This window comes from Saimiri boliviensis, chromosome 1 (assembly GCF_048565385.1).
Source record: "Saimiri boliviensis isolate mSaiBol1 chromosome 1, mSaiBol1.pri, whole genome shotgun sequence".
Lineage (NCBI taxonomy): Eukaryota > Metazoa > Chordata > Mammalia > Primates > Cebidae > Saimiri > Saimiri boliviensis.
In genome coordinates, this window is record NC_133449.1 from 238,201,001 (window position 1) to 238,218,227 (window position 17,227).

The window sequence follows — 17,227 nt, forward strand, 5'->3', positions numbered from 1 at the left end:
CCATGTGAAATTTGCAGCAACAGGAAGATGCTTAGATAACAATTTTTTAGTAAATTCCACATGAAACTTTTTTTTTCTTTTTTTTTTTTTTTGAGACAGGGTCTCACTCTGTAGCTCAGGCTGGAGTACAGTGGCACAATCATGGCTCACTGTAGCTTAGACTTCCTGGGTTCAAGTGATCCTCTGACCTCAGCCTCCTGAGTAGCTGGAACTATGGGTTCACACCACCATCACACCCAGCTAATTTTTAAAGTTTTTTCTAGAGATAGGGTCTTATGTGGCCCAGGCTGGTCTTGAACTCCTGGGCTCAAGCTATCTGCCTGGCTTAGCCTCCCAAAGTGCTGGGATTACAAGTGTGAGCCACCACACCCACAACCATATATTTTAAAGTTTCATATGAAACTTTCATATGAAAGCTTTTTTTTTGAGACAGAGTTTCGCTCTTGTTACCCAGGCTGGAGTGCAATGGCGTGATCTCGGCTCACCGCAACCTCCACCCCCTGGGTTCAGGCAATTCTCCTGCCTCAGCCTCCTGAGTAGCTCAGATTACAGGCATGTGCCACCATGCCCAGCTACTTTTTTTTTTGTATTTTTTTTTTTTTTTTTTTTTGAGACGGAGTTTCGCTCTTGTTACCCAGGCTGGAGTGCAATGGCGCAATCTCGGCTCACCGCAACCTCCGTCTCCTGGGTTCAGGCAATTCTCCTGCCTCAGCCTCCTGAGTAGCTGGGATTACAGGCACGTGCCACCATGCCCAGCTAATTTTTTGTATTTTTAGTAGAGACGGGGTTTCACCATGTTGACCAGGATGGTCTCAATCTCTCGACCTCGTGATCCACCCGTCTCGGCCTCCCAAAGTGCTGGGATTACAGGCTTGAGCCACCGCTCCCGGCCTTTTTTTTTGTATTTTTAGTAGAGATGGGGTTTCACCATGTTGACCAGGATGGTCTCGATCTCTTGACCTCGTGATCCACCCGCCTCGGCCTCCCAAAGTGCTGGGATTACAGGCTTGAGCCACCGCGCCCGGCCCATATGAAAGCTTTTTAAAGTTTTTTAAAGTATTTTAAAGTTTCACATGAAACTTTAAAATATATGGTTGTGGGACTTTAAAATATATGGTCTGGGCAGAGTGGCTCACACCTATAATCCCAGCACTTTGGGAGGCCAAGTTGAGCAGATCACCTGAGGTCAGAAGTTCGAGACCAGCCTGACTAACATGGAGAAACACTGGCTCTACTAAAAATACAAAATTATCTGGGCATGGTGACGCATACCTGTAATCCCAGCTACTCAGGAGGCTGAGGCAGGAGAATCGCTTGAATCTGGGAGGCGGAGGTTGGACGAGCCAGAATTGAGCCATTGCACTCCAGCCTAGGCAACAAGAATGAAACTCTGTCTCAAAACATATATATATATATATATATATATATATATATATATATATATATATGGCACAGGCCAGGAACGGTGGCTCACACCTATAATCCCAGCACTGTGGGAGGCCAAGGCGGATGGATCATTTGAGGTCAGGAGTTCCATACCAGCCTGACCACCATGGTGAAACCGCATCACTACTAAAAAATTAGCTGGGTGTGGTGGCACATGCCTGTAATCTCAACTACTTGGGAGGCTGAGGCAGGAGAATCATTTGAACCCAAGAAGCAGAGGTGCAGTGAGCCGAGATCTTGCTACTGCTTTCCAGCCTGGCTACAGAGCAAGACTTTGTCTCAAAAAATACAAAATAGGGGCTGGGCGCGGTGGCTGAAGCCTGTAATCCCAGCACTTTGGGAGGCTGAGGCGGGTGGATCACGAGGTCAAGAGATCGAGACCATCCTGGTCAACATGGTGAAACCCCGTCTCTACTAAAAAATACAAAAAATTAGCTGGGCATGGTGGCGCGTGCCTGTAATCCCAGCTACTCAGGAGGTTGAGGCAGGAGAATTGCCTGAACCCGGGAGGCGGAGGTTGTGGTGAGCTGAGATCGCACCATTACACTCCAGCCTGGGTAACAAGAGCGAAACTCCGTCTCAAAAAATAAATAAATAAATAAATAAATAAATAAAATATATGGCACATCATGTTGTATAGATTGCTCCTGTGAAATTGGTACATACTGGAATATGTTTGAAAAGTAACTTGTGGTTACCTTTCTTTTTTTTTTTTTTTTTTTTTTTTTGAGACAGAGTTGCTCTGTTGCCTAGGCTGGAGTACAATAGCGTGATCTCAACTCACTGCAACCTCTGCCTCCTGAGTTCAAGCAATTTTCCTGTCTCAGCCTCCCAAGTAGCTGGGATTACAGGCGCATACCACCATGTCCAGCGAATTTTTATATTTTTAGTAGAGGTGGTTTCACTATGTTGGTCAGGCTGGTCTTGAACTCCTGACCTCAGGTGATCTGCCCACCTTGGTCTCCCAAAATTTTGGGATTATAGGTGTGAGCCACCACACCTGGCCTACTTGTGGTTAGCTTTTCAAGTGGATTTTTAAGAAGTAAAATTATTATATTACTTTTCTTCCAATTGCAATGGTCAACCAAGTGTCAAAATAAAGGGATCAGAATCTAGTTTATTATTTATTTATTTATTTTTGAGACAGAGTTTCGCTCTTGTTACCCAGGCTGGAGCGCAATGGTATAATTTTGGCTCATTGCAGACGTCTGCCTCCCCAGTTCAAGTGATTCTCCTGCCTTAGCCTCCAGAGTAGATGGGATTATAGGCATGAGCCATCACACCCAGCTAATTTTTGTATTTTCAGTAGAGACAGGGTTTCACCAAGTTGATCGGGCTGGTCTTGATCTGCCAAAGTGCTAGGATTACAGGCATGAGCCACCATGCCTAGCCAGAATCTAGTTTAAAGAGTTTATTCAAGCATAACAGTTGAGGAAAGATTACCCAGGAAGCACAGATTCCAAAGAAGTCAATGTTCTAAAATGTAGAAGTTTGGGCTGGCATATATGGACAATGTTTAGGGAAGTTTAACAGAATCAGCATCTTTTTATGGCATGGTTTAGTGCTTAGATCTTATTAGTTGAGATGATTGTTTTCCTTTGGGGAAGGTGTATTTTACATTCCACACTGAAGATGATTCTTTTGGGGAAGGTATATTTTACATTCCACACTAACAAGCCATGGAGTTCATTGGAAGTCATATAGCCTGAGTTAGGTATAGGAAAATAAGACAGTTAATCTATAACAGAGGTCAGTGATGGAAGCAGGCAGGTCTGATCTCTGGTCTCTCCTCCTCATTTACAGCACAAGAGCAGTGAGGAAGAGGGTTACTCTCTAATCTAGAAGCAGAATTGCAAACATACTACCTGACTGGGTCTCCAGGGCTTAACTTCACTCTTGGCATAAGTTCGGATAGTGCTAAGGTTTTATTCTTTTACACAGGACCCAATCGTATTTCTTTATATTTTTAGGAGTGGAGGGATGACTCTTTTTCCCACTGATATATTAAAATTCCCTCGTCATTTCTGAGCAGATGACTCTCCTTTGGAGGAAACTGGCAGTAGTGAATGCCAGGCATCAGGGCCAAACTGTGACAGGAAAGATGTGCTGTGGATGTTAGTGTGAACCATATTGTTGGGCTAAACTCCTGCCAAGGACTCAGACCTATAGGAGAATGATGCCAGGATTAAAGGTTTTAAGAATGAGATGAAGGAAAGCAAAATTCCCTTTTGTTTGTGTTCTAAGTCATGACATTCTTTTCCTCGTTGGTAGTTAATTTCCACTTGTATTCTAAGATCCTAGTCTCAGCTTTCTTCCATATATATATTTTTTTGAGATGGAGTCTCCCTCTGTCGCCAGGCTGGTGTGCAGTGGCACGATCCCGGCTCACTGCAACTTCTGTTTTCTGGTTTCAAGCAATTCTCCCGCCTCAGCCTCCTGAGTAGCTGGGACTATAGGCACACACCACCACGCCTGGCTAATTTTTTTTGTAGTTTTAAAGATGGGGTTTCACCATGTTGGCCAGGATGGTCTCGATTTCTTGACCTCGTGATCTGCCTGCCTCAGCCTCCCAAAGTGCTGGGATTACTGACATGAGCCATCATGCCTAGCCTATTTTTTTTTCCTTTCTAGTGTTTTTGGATCAGATGCCTGAGTAGTAGTGTGCATGAGTGTGTGTGAATGCCCCTGTGTTTGTGTGCAGCCCAAACAGTGGGACACTTAGTAACGGGAGTGATGCTTTTCAATTTAAAGCTTGCAGTCCTCGGAGCCTGCCTTTGTCATGGGCCTGGAGGGAGCCCCTGTTCTTGTGCCAGAATGGCAGCGTCTACTCGGAAACTGCTTCTTCAGCTCAAACAAGAGGTATTGCATTATCGTAACAACGAAAGCTTTAGTTTTGTTTCTCTACTAATAGTGGAATTAAATGGACATATCTGCAATAATTAACTTCATTTTACTGGTTATTGACTATGGAACTTACATTTAGTTTTTACGTGATAGTATTAATTTATAAACTAGATTTTGTTTACCTGGTTCAAAAATGCAAATATTAATAGTACTTGGGGCAGGGTGCAATGGCTCACGCCTGTAATTCCAGCACTTTGGGAGGCTAAGGCGGGTGGATCACCTGAGGTCAGGAATTTGAGACCAGCCTGGCCAACGTGGTGAAACCATGTCTCTAATAAAAATACAAAAAATTATCTGGGCATGGTGGCAGATGCCTGTAATCCCAGCTACTTGGGAGGCCGAGGCAGGAGAATCACTTGAACCTGGGAGGCCGAGGCAGGAGAATCACTTGAACCTGGGAGGCAGAGGTTGCTGTGAGCTGAGATTGTGCCACTGCACTACAGCCTGGGCAACAAGAGCAAAACTCCATCTCCAAATAGTATTTGGCTTGATATTTGAAGCCAGCTAAATTCATTTGCCTAAGTTTATAATTAATATTCCTAAAATTTACATTGTTCTCATCTATACATGGCCCTAAAATTACTGCATAATAGAAGGAAAAGGTACATTTATGCTTAAAATCACTAGGATTAGCAACACTCATTAATGGAGAGATAAGCATGGAATGTATTTGAACAGCAGCAAGGTACAGTGAAAGGAACCTTTGTACCAGCCAGACCTAGGTTTGCGTCTTTGCTCTACCATTTACTAGCTGTGTGGCTTTGGACAGGATACTCTCAGGTTTCCTACTATGTTAAGTGGAGGGTAATAACTACTTTGGATCATTGTTATGAGAATAGAGGAAATAGACATACAATGTTTAGCATAGTGCCATGAACATGCCAGACATTTAATTAAACAATAGCTGCCATTATATTTGGTCTTTACTTACACGTATAGTAATACATGGACCATAATTCTAAAATGTTTTACCTTTATTGAAGGTATGGAATTTAAAGTCCTTAGGTGTGATAAACCACTGTGACACATGTTTACCTAGGTAACAAACCTGCATCCTGCACATGTATCCTAGAACTTGAAATAGAACAAAATAGAACAAAATTAAATTTTAAAAAATAGTCTTTACAGTATATAGGAAAGCCAACAGTTGGACAGTAGCCATTCATTAAGAAAAGCATGAGGGGTAATGGTTACACCTGTAATCCCAGCACTTTGGGAGGTTGAGGTGGGAGAATCACTTGAGCCTAAGATGACACAACTACAGCGAGCCATGTTCACACCACTGCACTCTAGCCTGGGCAACAGAGTGAGAGACCCTGTCTCCAAAACAAACAAACAAACAAACAAAAACGGGTAGGTGTGGTGGCTCACACCTGTAATTCTAGCACTTTGGGAGGCCGAGGCAGGTAGATTGCCAGAGTATGTGACCAGCCTGGGCAACATGGTAAAACCCTGTCTCTACTAAAATATAAAAAATTAGCCAGATGTGGCAGTGTGCGCCTATAGTCCCAGCTTCTTAGGAGGCTGAGGCAGGAGAATTGCTTGAAACTGGGAGGTGGAGGTTGCAGTGAGCCGAGATCATACCACTGCACTCCAGCCTGGATGAGAGAGTGACTCTGTCTTAAAAAAGAAAAAAGAAAAAGAAAGAAGAGATCGGGTGCAGTGGCTCACGCCTGTAAGCCTAGCACTTTGGGAGGCAGAGGTGGGTGGAGATCGGGAGTTCAAGACCAGCCTGACCAAAATGGAGAAACCCCCTCTCTACTAAAAATACAAAAATTAGCCTGGCATGGTGGCACATGCCTGTAATTGCAGCTCCTCAGGAGGCTGAGGCAGGAGAATTGCTTGAATCTGGGAGGTGGAGGTTGTGGTGAGCTGAGATCGCACCATTGCACTCTAGGCTGGGCAACAAGAGTGAAACTCCGTCTCAAAAAAAAAAAAAAGAAGGAAAAGAGAAACATGAGATTACATTGATCACAGTCAAGGTCAGCTATGAGAAGTATTTGAAAGGTGGTATTTATCATTATTTTCAGTGGTGTTGTCTGGAATGGCCCAAAGCTGAATTGGAATGCAGCCTTTGGCATCCCCATACCTTTCATGCTGGGCCCTTTATCCCAGGACTTGAACAGGACACACACACAGGGCCTGCATGTGGTAGGGAGGTCCAGGGGTTAGATTAGCAGGCAGTTAACAGGCACCACAAGGGAGACTGCTCAAAATCTGGATCAGAGTAGGTTGCTATTGCAGAAGTAGAAAGTATTAATTAGCATAAGCAGATAAACTAGATCAAACACAGGCAATAGACTTGTGTTAAGTAGGGTGATTGGTGCTAGGCAGGGAGATTGCATATGTTAATTTGATTCAACATTCAACAAGAATTGTTCTGGCTTTGCCTCTGACGCCTCTCAAACTTTCTTTCAAAACCAGTTGGAACTTTTGCAGAAGAGTAAAGAAGAAGCTTATGTAATGGCAGATGCTTTCAGAATTGCATTTGAGCAACAATTAATGAGAAAAAATGACCAGGCACTAAGATGGACACAAATGGATAAAATGTGTAAAAAAGCAACAAAATGGATAAACTGGAAGCACCTTAAAGAGGATGGTAACTATGAATTATAATGGCAATAAGTAGGTGAAATTTTGGTTGTTTTGCTTATAATCCAAGTTGATGAAGCACACTTAATCCAATGTGGGCAAATATAATTGAAACTTCACATACGGTCGTGGTTTACTTAAAAATTTTGCAACTATGGAAAAAAGTCATTGGATATTACATGTGCAGATGAACTACTGGAATCAACAAAACATAATATAACAGGAATATCTCTTTTCTAGTACTCTTTGGTTTAATTTAAACAAGACCACGTTTAGTGGAAAAACTTTGTAATAAATGTGCTAGGTGATTAAAGGGAAACTGCCATGAAAGCAGTAATGTTGCTGGGCGTGGTGGCTCACACCTGTAATCCTAGCACTTTGGGAGGCCAAGGTGGGTGGATCACCTGAGGTCAGGAGTTCAAGACCAGCCTGGGCATCATGGTGAAGCCCCATCTTAAAAAAAGAAAAAGAATTAAAAAAAAAAAAAAGTAATGTTAAAAATGTCATTTAAACAAGACATTAAATGTATCTATCTAATTAAACTTTATTGAAATGTATGCTTCTGAAAAGGAAATTGAGGAATACAAGAAAAACCTTAAGTTGGACAAATTAATAAAATATTAGAAAAAATGAAGCAGAAGTTTAGGTTTAGGTTTTGTGTCTTGAGCCCATTAAAAGTTTATGGCCAGGCTGGGTACAGTGGCTCACGCCTATAATCCCAGCACTTCGGGAGGGCGAGGCAGGTGGATCACCTGAGGTCAGGAGTTTGAGACCAGCCTGGCCAACATGGCGAAACCCTGTCTCTACTAAAAATAAAAAATTAGCCAAGCATGATGGCACACACCTGTAATCCCAGCTGCTCAGGAGGCTGAGGCAGGAGAATCACTTAAACCTGGGAGGCAGAGAGAGGTTGCAAGGAGCCAGGTTTGCACCACTGCACCCTAGCCTGGGCAACAAAGTGAGACTGTCTCAAAAAAACAAAAATAAATAAATAAATAAATAAATAATAAAATGAGCCGGGCATGGTGGCTCACGCCTGTAATCCCAGCACTTTGGGAGGCCGAGGCGGGTGGATCACAAGGTCAAGAGATCGAGACCATCCTGGTTAACATGGTGAAACCCCGTCTCTACTAAAAAAAATACAAAAAATTAGCTGGGCATGGTGGTGTGTGCCTGTAATCCCAGCTACTCAGGAGGCTGAGGCAGGAGAATTGCCTGAACTCGGGAGGTGGAGGTTGCGGTGAGCCGAGATCGCGCCATTGCACTCCAGCCTGGGTAACGAGCGAAACTCCGTCTCAAAAAAAAAAAAAAAAAAAATAATAATAAAATGAAACCTTTATAGTAGGTAGTCATTTTGTTTGAAATATTTCTTTTCAAACAGTATATATTATTAATAGTATAGGAGTCAGCTGTTGTGAATTTTAGTTTGTTAACTAAGCTTTCCTCCTTTTCTTTGCTGAAAAGGGTAAGAAGTGATGCAGAGGAATGATAGAAATAGAAGCACTCAATCAGAACTCCTGAGTAGGTAAAAGAAGATCACAGAAGCTACATATTTAGAGTGTTCATTAGATGGAAGCCAGGGCAAAAATGGGAAAATATTATGTTTTATAACTCTCATTCTGAAAAAGTCATTCATATCGTTCTGAAATTAATTTCTAAAAATGTTTTCTGACACAAAACTTTTGAGAAAATGTAGCTGAGTGTGATGGCTCATGCCTGTAATCCCAGCACTTTGGGAGGCTGAGGCAGGTGGATCACAAGGTCAGGAGTTTGAGACCAGCCTGGCCAAGATGGTGAAACCCCGTCTCTACTTAAAATACAAAAGTAGCTGGGCACGGTGGTGGACGCCTGTAATCCCAGCTACTCAGGAGGCCGAAGCAGGAGAATTACTTGAATCCGGGAGGCAGAGGTTGCAGTGAGCCCAGATCATGCCATTGCAATCTAGCCTGGGTGACAGAGCAAGATCTCCATCTCAACAAAAAACAAAAAAGAGAGAAAATATAATGGCTAAATTCTCAACAGTGTCTTAGCTCTTTTAAAAAAATTTTTTTTGAGACAGGATCTCACCCTGTTGCCCAGGCTGGAGTACGGTGGTGTGATCATGACTCACTGCAGCCTCTGCCTCATGGGCTCAAGTGATCCTCCCACCTCAGCCTCCCTAGGAGGTGGGACTACAGACATGTGCCACCATGCCAAGTTAAATTTTGTATTTGTTTGTAGAGATGAGGTCTCACTGTGTTATCCAGGCTGGTCCCAAATTCCTTGGCTCAAGCGATCCTCCCTCCTCGGCCAACCTAAATGCTGGGATTGCAGATGTGATCCATTACACCTGACCAACAATGTCATAATAAACACAAAATAGTGTATTTAGAAAGTATGGTCATTTTCTATAATAATCTCTTGATAAAAGCTGAAGGTACAACTTTAATGTTTAACTCAGGGTAGTGATACTGTCAGGGAAAAAGCTAACATGGTCCATGTATTTAGCCTTTTAGGAACCAGTGGGAAACACTAAGAATATCTGGTTCTACCATGAACCACAGCTATGTGTAGATAATCAGACAGCTCCTCTCTTAGCTAAGCCCTTGATAGCAGCTGGGTTGCAAAATCCTCTTTGAGGACAGTCTTGTGGTGTTTTGTGCTAATTGACGGTGGATCTTCTTAGAAAGTCAGATTGTAAATACTTGTTTCTTTGATAGAGGTGGAAAGAAAAGTGATGGGAGAAAGGAAAAGAAGGGGAAAGTCAGGGTGAAGTAATCCTCATCTCATGAAAGCCTGTCAGATCCTGTCGCCTGCATGCAAAACCCACAACCCTAAATGGAACTTGGCCACTGGGATAGTGCTGTGTAGACAAAGCAGCATTTTTCTCGAGAGCTGGATCCATACTCATTTCAGCACTTGAGAATATGATCATTTGTTTCATAATTCCTACCTTCCTCATTGTAAGAGGTAGGAAAAACCAAAGTGTTCTCCTATTCACACACCACTCACCACTCAGCACAGCGCTTCTGACACCAGATGTTGGGGGTGGGGGATTCCCCACACGCCAGCTGGGTAACCTGTCATTTCCCTCAATTTTCGCACTGTCTACCTGGAGTTAGAGTCAGATCCCATAGGGCTCAGTCCTGCAAGATGGCCTGCACTTCAAATGCCAGACAGAAGCACAGGGTTGTCTTTGCTGCTTCTGACTGACTGGCTCTATGAACACTGGGACTCCCATGACTCCTCAGGTTCCATTAATTTGCTAGGACGGCTCACAGAACTCCAGGAAACACTTAATGTTTACCAGTTTATTTATGAAGGATCTTGCAAAGGATGCAGATGAACAGCCAGATGAAGAGATGGACAGGGCAAGGAACATGGGAAGGGATGCTCTCTTCGGCGCCCCACCCCTCAGGAGTCTCCACATGCTTAGCTTTCTGGAAGCTCCCCAGACCCTTTTGGGTTTTATGGAGGCTTCATTACATGGACATGGCTGATTACATCATTGGCCGTTGGTGATCAGCTCAAGCTTCAGTCCCTGTCTCTTCCCTGGAGTTTGGGGGTGGGGCTGAAAGTTCTAGTTTTCTAATCAAGATTGGTTCCCCTGGCACCCAGCCCCCATCCTGAGGCTATCCAGAAGCCCAGTAAGAGCCTCATTAGAACAAAAGATGCTCCTGTTATCCAGGAAATTCCAAGGGATTTAGGGGCTCTGTGTCAGATGCTCCTAGCACTCAGAAAATTACAACATCTTAGGAATTATATGTTAGGAACTGGGGTCAGAGACCAACTATGAGAACAAAAGGTTTGCCTAACACCCCTATTTACTAGGATTTTAGGGGCTCTATGTCAGGAACCAAGGGCAGAGACCAAATGTATATTTCTTTCTTTCTTTCTTTCTTTTTTTTTTGAGACGGAGTTTCACTCTTGTTACCCAGGCTGGAGTGCAATGGCACGATCTCGGCTCACCGCAACCTCCGCCTCCTGGGTTCAGGCAGTTCTCCTGCCTCAGCCTCCTGAGTAGCTGGGATTCAAGTCCAAGTCTTTTTGGTTCTGAAGCAGAGTTTGCATGGTTCAGAGGGCTCCTGTGGCCTGCAGACATGTTTTGTTAGGTCCGCATAGTGGATTCAAAAATCAGACTCGTGGCTGACATTTAGATTCGGAAGATGTCATGACAGATCTGTCTGCGTTTCTGGCTGCTCTTGAAGACTGCGATGATCCTGTGACATGGACTGTATTCCTGTGTGGCCTCTGCATCAGCTAGCATGGAGGGGCGGCTGTGCCACACAGCAGGGTGGCACTCTTGCTGTCTCTCATCTGCGCTGCTCCTGGCTCTGTAGGCCATGCTCTGCCCACTGCAGTCCACTGTGCTGCCGGACTCACTTGTCCTAGAGGTCTACTGAAGAGGACAACCTCCAGGCTGACTTAGGAATTAATAAGCCTTAATTTGTAGTTACCTCTTTTGCTGGGACTATATCAGTGAAGGTATTTTAATGTCTCAGCTGGATTTTCATGTTCAATTTTAGGATTTCTGTCACCAAAGAGTAAGAAGACCTTTGGGCAGAGACTCTTGGGTATGCTGCCTTCAGAAAACAGTTCTAAGAGGATGGAAGATGAGGACAGTCCTCAGGAGGTCCTTAAGATGCTCATGGATTTGGTTAGTATCTTTCCTTTCTTTTTTTTGCAGGTTGTGGTTAAGCCAAGCTTGTCCAACGCACCGTCTGCAGGCTGCATGCAGCCCAGGACAGCTGTGAATGCAGCCCAACACAAATTCATAAACTTTCTTAAAACATTATGAGATTTTTGAGATTGTTTGTTTGAGACAGTCTCACTTTGTCGCCCAGGCTGGAGTGCAGTGGCGTGATCTCTGTTTACTGCAGCCTCCACCTCCTGGGTTCAAGCAGTTCTCCTGCCTCAGCCTCCCAAGTAGGGTGAGGACTGCGGGCACCCACCACCATGCTTGGCTAATTTTGTGTGTGTGTGTTTTTAGTAGAGACAGAGTTACACCCTGTTGGCCAGGCTGGTCTCGAACTCCTGACCTCAAGTGATCTGCCCACCTCAGCTTCCCAAAGTGCTGGGATTTATAGGTGTGACCCACTGTGCCCAGCCAGTGTTAATGTATTTTATGTGTGACACAAGACAATTCTTCTTCCAGTGTGGCCCAGGGAAGCCAAAAGATTGAACACCCCTGGGTTAAGCTAATCTACTATTTGCTTCCTGTTCATTCAGCTCTTTATCTCTCTAGACTTGCACTTGCCTTCTAAAGTGCTCAAGGCATTTCCTCACACATTATATCCTTTAATTATCATCACAACCCTGAAATCAGTCCTGCCACCCACATTCCACAGATGACTCAGTTAAGACACTGAGACTCGGGTTATATGAAGGTACTTATCTTTTGAGTGTTATTTATTTGCATACAAATATATGAAAGCAATTTTACATATAAATAACTTCGGCATTCTTTTAGAAATATGCACATGTTGATATGTTTTTTATATGTTACATATCTATATAAATAGACACACTTCATATAGATCTACATTTTCCATTCATTTTCAGATGACTTGCAAAATTTTCAACACTGTCTTCTGTTCTTTTTTTTTTTTTTTTTTTTTTTTTGAGACAGAGTTTCCCTCTCGTTACCCAGGCTGGAGTGCAATGGCGCGATCTCGGCTCACCGCAACCTCCGCCTCCTGGGTTCAGGCAATTCTCCTGCCTCAGCCTCCTGAGTGGGTGGGATTACAGGCACGCGCCACCATGCCCAGCTAATTTTTTTTTTAGTATTTTTAGTAGAGACGGGGTTTCACTATGTTGACCAGGACGGTCTCGATCTCTCGACCTCGTGATCCACCCGCCTCGGCCTCCCAAAGTGCTGGGATTACAGGCTTGAGCCACCGCGCCCGGCCTGTTCTTTTAAAAAAGAACCAGACAGGTGGGTGGCTCACTCCTGTAATTCCACCATTTTGGGAGGCCGAGGCAGGTGGATCACGAGGTTGGGAGATCGAGACCATCCTGGCCAACATGGTGAAACCCCATCTCTACTAAAAATATAAAAAAATCAGTCAGGCGTGGTGGTGTGGAACCTGCTGAGGCAGGAGAATTGCTTGAGCCTGGGAGGTGGAGGTTGCAGTGAGCCAAGACTGCGCCACTGCACTCCAGCCTGAGTGACAGAGTGAGACTCTGTCTCAAAAAAAAGATTGTCAGCCTGGCATGGTGGCACACACCTGTAATCCCAGCACTTTGGGAGACTGAGTCGGGTGGATCACCTGAGGCCAGGAGTTTGAGACCAGCCTGACCAACATGGTAAAACCCATCTCTACTAAAAATACAAAAATTAGCCAGGTGTTGTGGTGTATGCCTATAGTCCCTGCTGCTCTACTTGGGAGGCCAAGGCAGGAGAATCGCTTGTGCCTGGGAGGCGGAGGCTGCAGTGAGCCAAGATGGCACCACTGCATTCCAACCTGGGTGACAGAGCCAGATCCTGTCTTAAAAAAAAAAACAGGCCAGGCGCGGTGGCTCAAGCCTGTAATCCCAGCACTTTGGGAGGCCGAGGTGGGTGGATCACGAGGTCAAGAGATCGAGACCATCCTGGTCAACACGGTGAAACCCCATCTCTACTAAAAATACAAAAAATTAGCTGGACATGGTGGCGCGTGCCTGTAATCCCAGCTACTCGGGAGGCTGAGGCAGGAGAATTGCCTGAACCCAGGAGGCGGAGGTTGCAGTGAGCCGAGATCACGCCATTGCACTCCAGCCTGGGTAACAAGAGCGAAACTCCGTCTCAAAAAACAAACAAACAAACAAAAAACAAACAAACAAACAAACAAAAAAACAAAGAATTGTCAGTAACATGTAGTATAATGCTTGGGGATCAGGTGATACCTAATTTATTCATATTGATGGACAGATCAATATAAATATTAGGGTTGAACATTTTGATAAAATAGTACAATCTGAATATATTCTGTGAATACTAACTTGTACATATTTAATTTCTGTGCATGTAGCTGAATGATAAAGAAGAAGCTTTGGCTCATCAAAGAAAAGTTAGTTACATGCTTGCTCGGGCATTAGAAGACAAAGACACTGCCTCAAAAGAGAATAAAGAAAAAAATCCTGCGAAAGAGAATTTCCCTTTCAACAACCCTTGGCATAAGACTTCAGAATTGTCTGTTTTAGGTGATCCTGTACATTCAAGTATTCATATTTTAAATTCTATGGGCTGCATGTGTTCAATCCAGCACTCTCAAATAGATCCAAACTACAGAACTCTTAAAAGATCCCATTCTTTGCCATCAAGTATCATATTTTAAAGACAAGCCAGTTGAAATGACAACTGAGTTATTGATATCAAGAGACTTTGAAAAAGGAGTGTGTAAATGATGCTGCATCTTGAGAAGTTGTGTGTTTCCTAGGTATTTCTAAATTTTAGGAGATAGTTTAAATATTTCCTACATTTTTTCTTTTTTTTGAAATGGAGTCTCACTCTGTCGCCCAGGCTGGAGTGCAGTGGCGTGCTCTCGGTTCACTGCAACTTCTGCCTCCTGGTTCAAGCTATTCTGCTTCAGCCTCCTGAGTAGCTGGGATTACAGCCGCATGCCGCGGTACCTGGCTAATTTTTGTATTTTTAGTAGAGATGGGGTTTTACCATGTTGGCCAGGCTGGTCTCAAATGCCTGACCTTAAGTGATCCGCCCACCTTGGCCTCCCAAAGTGTTGAAATTACAGGTATGAGCCACCACACCCAACCTATTTTCTACATTTTCTATAAGCAATTTATTAATATTGACATTTTATTTATAAATTACATTACAGGCCAGGTGCGGTAGCTCACGCCTGTAATCTTAGCACTTTGGGAGGCCGAGGCTGATGGATCACCTGAGGTTGGGAGTTCAAGACCAGCCTGATTAACATGGAGAAACCCAGTCTCTACTAAAAAAAAAATTAGCCAGGCATGATGGCAGGTGCCTGTAATCTCAGCCACTCCAGAGGCTGAGGTAGAATAGTTTGAACCTGGGAGGCGGAGGTTGCAGTGAGCCAAGATCATGCCATTGCACCCCAGCCTGGGCCCCAAGAGCAGAACTCCATCTCAAAAAAGAAAAAAATGACATTACAATATTAATGTCATTTGTAAATATTATAAAACAAAAAATTGTTTACTTTGATTGATTATTGGGATCTTAGATTGGCTAAATCAACAATATAGCAAAGTATCTTAATGCTCTAAAAGAACAGTACCTAAGAGTGACTGAATGTTAATTTTTGGAATACATTTATCTTGTTTTATTTGCCTTGTTCAGTATTTATTTACCATATAAAGTTTAGAACGCTCAGGAGGCTGAGGCAGGAGGATCGCTTGAACCTGTGAGGCGGAGGTTGCCATGACCCAAGATCTTGCCATTGCACTCCAGCCTGGGCAAGTAGAACAAAACTCTGTCTCAAAAAAAAAAAAAAGGAAATAATTTCCTTAACTTCAAGAAGACAGTTATGATGGTGGGACCTCGGCAGAAGTAAATTGTCATTGCTGGCTAACTTCATGGCTTCTTTTCTTGTCAGGGTAGTAACATTTTGTAGCCAAATTTGCACAGATTTGTAGCCAAGTCTACAAAGTGCTAAACAGCTCTTCTCAATGCATCCTGTGAGATGGTTGTGATGATCCAGGAAATGGGGTCTCAGGAATCCCAAGAAGCCACCTGAGCCAAGGTGATTTCTGGTTTGTTTGTGGTATTGAGTTGGGGTGTCTGTGTGTGTGTGTGTGTGTGTGTGTGTGTGTGTGTGTGTGTGTAGATGGGGTCTCACTGTGTTGCTCAGGCCAAACTCCTGGCCTCAAGGGATCCTCCTGCCTCAGCCTCCCAAAGTGCTGGGATTACAGGTGTGAACCACCACACCTTTGATATTGTACAATAAAAATGTTTTTAAAAATTTACAAAGCTCTTATTTGATCCACTATGAGCTTTTTGATTTTATCCTGTACCTTGGTATGAATTTCTTGTAGGCTTGTGCACAGATACCTTAAATGGCTACTAATTGTTGCTCTGCTTATAAAAACAAATGGCTATCAAGGCTGGGTGCAGTGGCTCATGGATCTGGTCTGGATCTCGAGTCCAGCCAGTGCAGAGTTTAAGATCAACCTAAGCAACATGGTGAAACCCCATCTATACAAAAAATCAGCAAGGCATGGTGGCATGCACCTGTTGTCTCAGCTACTCAGGGGTCTGAGGAGGAGGATGGTGTGAGCCCAGGAGCTTGAGGCTGCAGTGAGCTGTGATCATGCCACCGCACTCCAGCCTGGGTGACAGAGACCCCTGTCTCAAAAGTAAAAAGGCCATCAATACAAAATGTTTATCTAAATTATTGTACAGTCATACAATGGAATACTCTACAAAATGGAGAGATCCATCCAAGAGATAGCAAATGAATAAAGCAAAATGCATGTGTTGACAGCTGCTGATACCTGAGGTTCTTGTCTTCTTGGTTTAAAGGTATTTAAACAAGACACAACCAAGGAGATATAGCATAAGTTACTGCAAAATAAAAGGATTATTTTGAAAGGTAGGTGTAGAATAGACAGTAAACCCTGAGAGAGAATTCAGGGCTGGCTCCTCATAAGGGTGAGACAGCATTGATTATTGCTGGAGAAACTCCCTTTATGAGAGTTTTGCATGATTATTCCTAAGGAGGTGAGAAGAGGTGTTGCTAGTACTCATGTGCTGGCTGGTCCTCTGTACAGGCGCAGTAGCTCTTCATGCTTGTTCATACATCACGTCTTATTAGTATCTTAAATTTCTACCTGGGCGTGTGTTTTTCACTATTATAATGTGCAAAGGGTCAGTTTGAGGACAGGTAAAATCAAAATGTGGATGCTTTCTAGAAGGGAAAGTCGCTACTGAAGATAGCTTTGCTTGAATGAGCTCAATTAGTGTGAATGCTGAGGTTTACTGTGTTGGCTGTATGATCACGAGAAAATGGTCATTCCCTTCACTACCTGATATGGTTTGGCTGTGTCCCCACTCAAGTCTCATTTTGAATTGTAATCCCCATAATCCCCATGTGTTGAAGGAGGGACCCGGTGGTAGATGACTGGACCATGGGGGTGGTGTTCCCATGATTGCGAATTCTCGGGAGATCTGATGGTTCTATAAATGGTAGTTTTTCCTGTGCTCACACATACACTCTCTCTCTCCTGCTGCCATGTAAAACTTGCCTGCTTCCCCTTCTGCCAGGATTGTAAGGTTTCTGAGGCCTCCCCAGCCTTGGAGAACTGAGAGTCAATTAAACCTATTTCCTTTATAAACTACTCAGTC

At 43.7% G+C, this 17,227-nt stretch overlaps 1 protein-coding gene across 12 annotated transcripts in view; it reads left to right on the top strand.

Annotated features, from left to right (window-relative positions):
* CCDC125 (coiled-coil domain containing 125) overlaps window positions 1-17,227 on the top strand; it is a 62,584-nt gene that overhangs the window by 34,180 nt on the left and 11,177 nt on the right. For 11 of the 12 annotated variants that reach the window (XM_010336545.3, XM_074385108.1, XM_074385098.1 and 8 more), the window contains 4 exons: window positions 4,198-4,305; window positions 6,775-6,949; window positions 11,448-11,578; window positions 13,932-17,220. In XM_010336545.3, the coding sequence (XP_010334847.2) occupies window positions 4,198-4,305; window positions 6,775-6,949; window positions 11,448-11,578; window positions 13,932-14,237 (720 nt within the window). In that variant the 3' untranslated portion in view covers window positions 14,238-17,220. Of the gene's footprint in view, window positions 1-4,197; window positions 4,306-6,774; window positions 6,950-11,447; window positions 11,579-13,931; window positions 17,221-17,227 lie in introns of those variants that run through there. The other variant, XR_012513532.1, reaches the window with a different exon arrangement.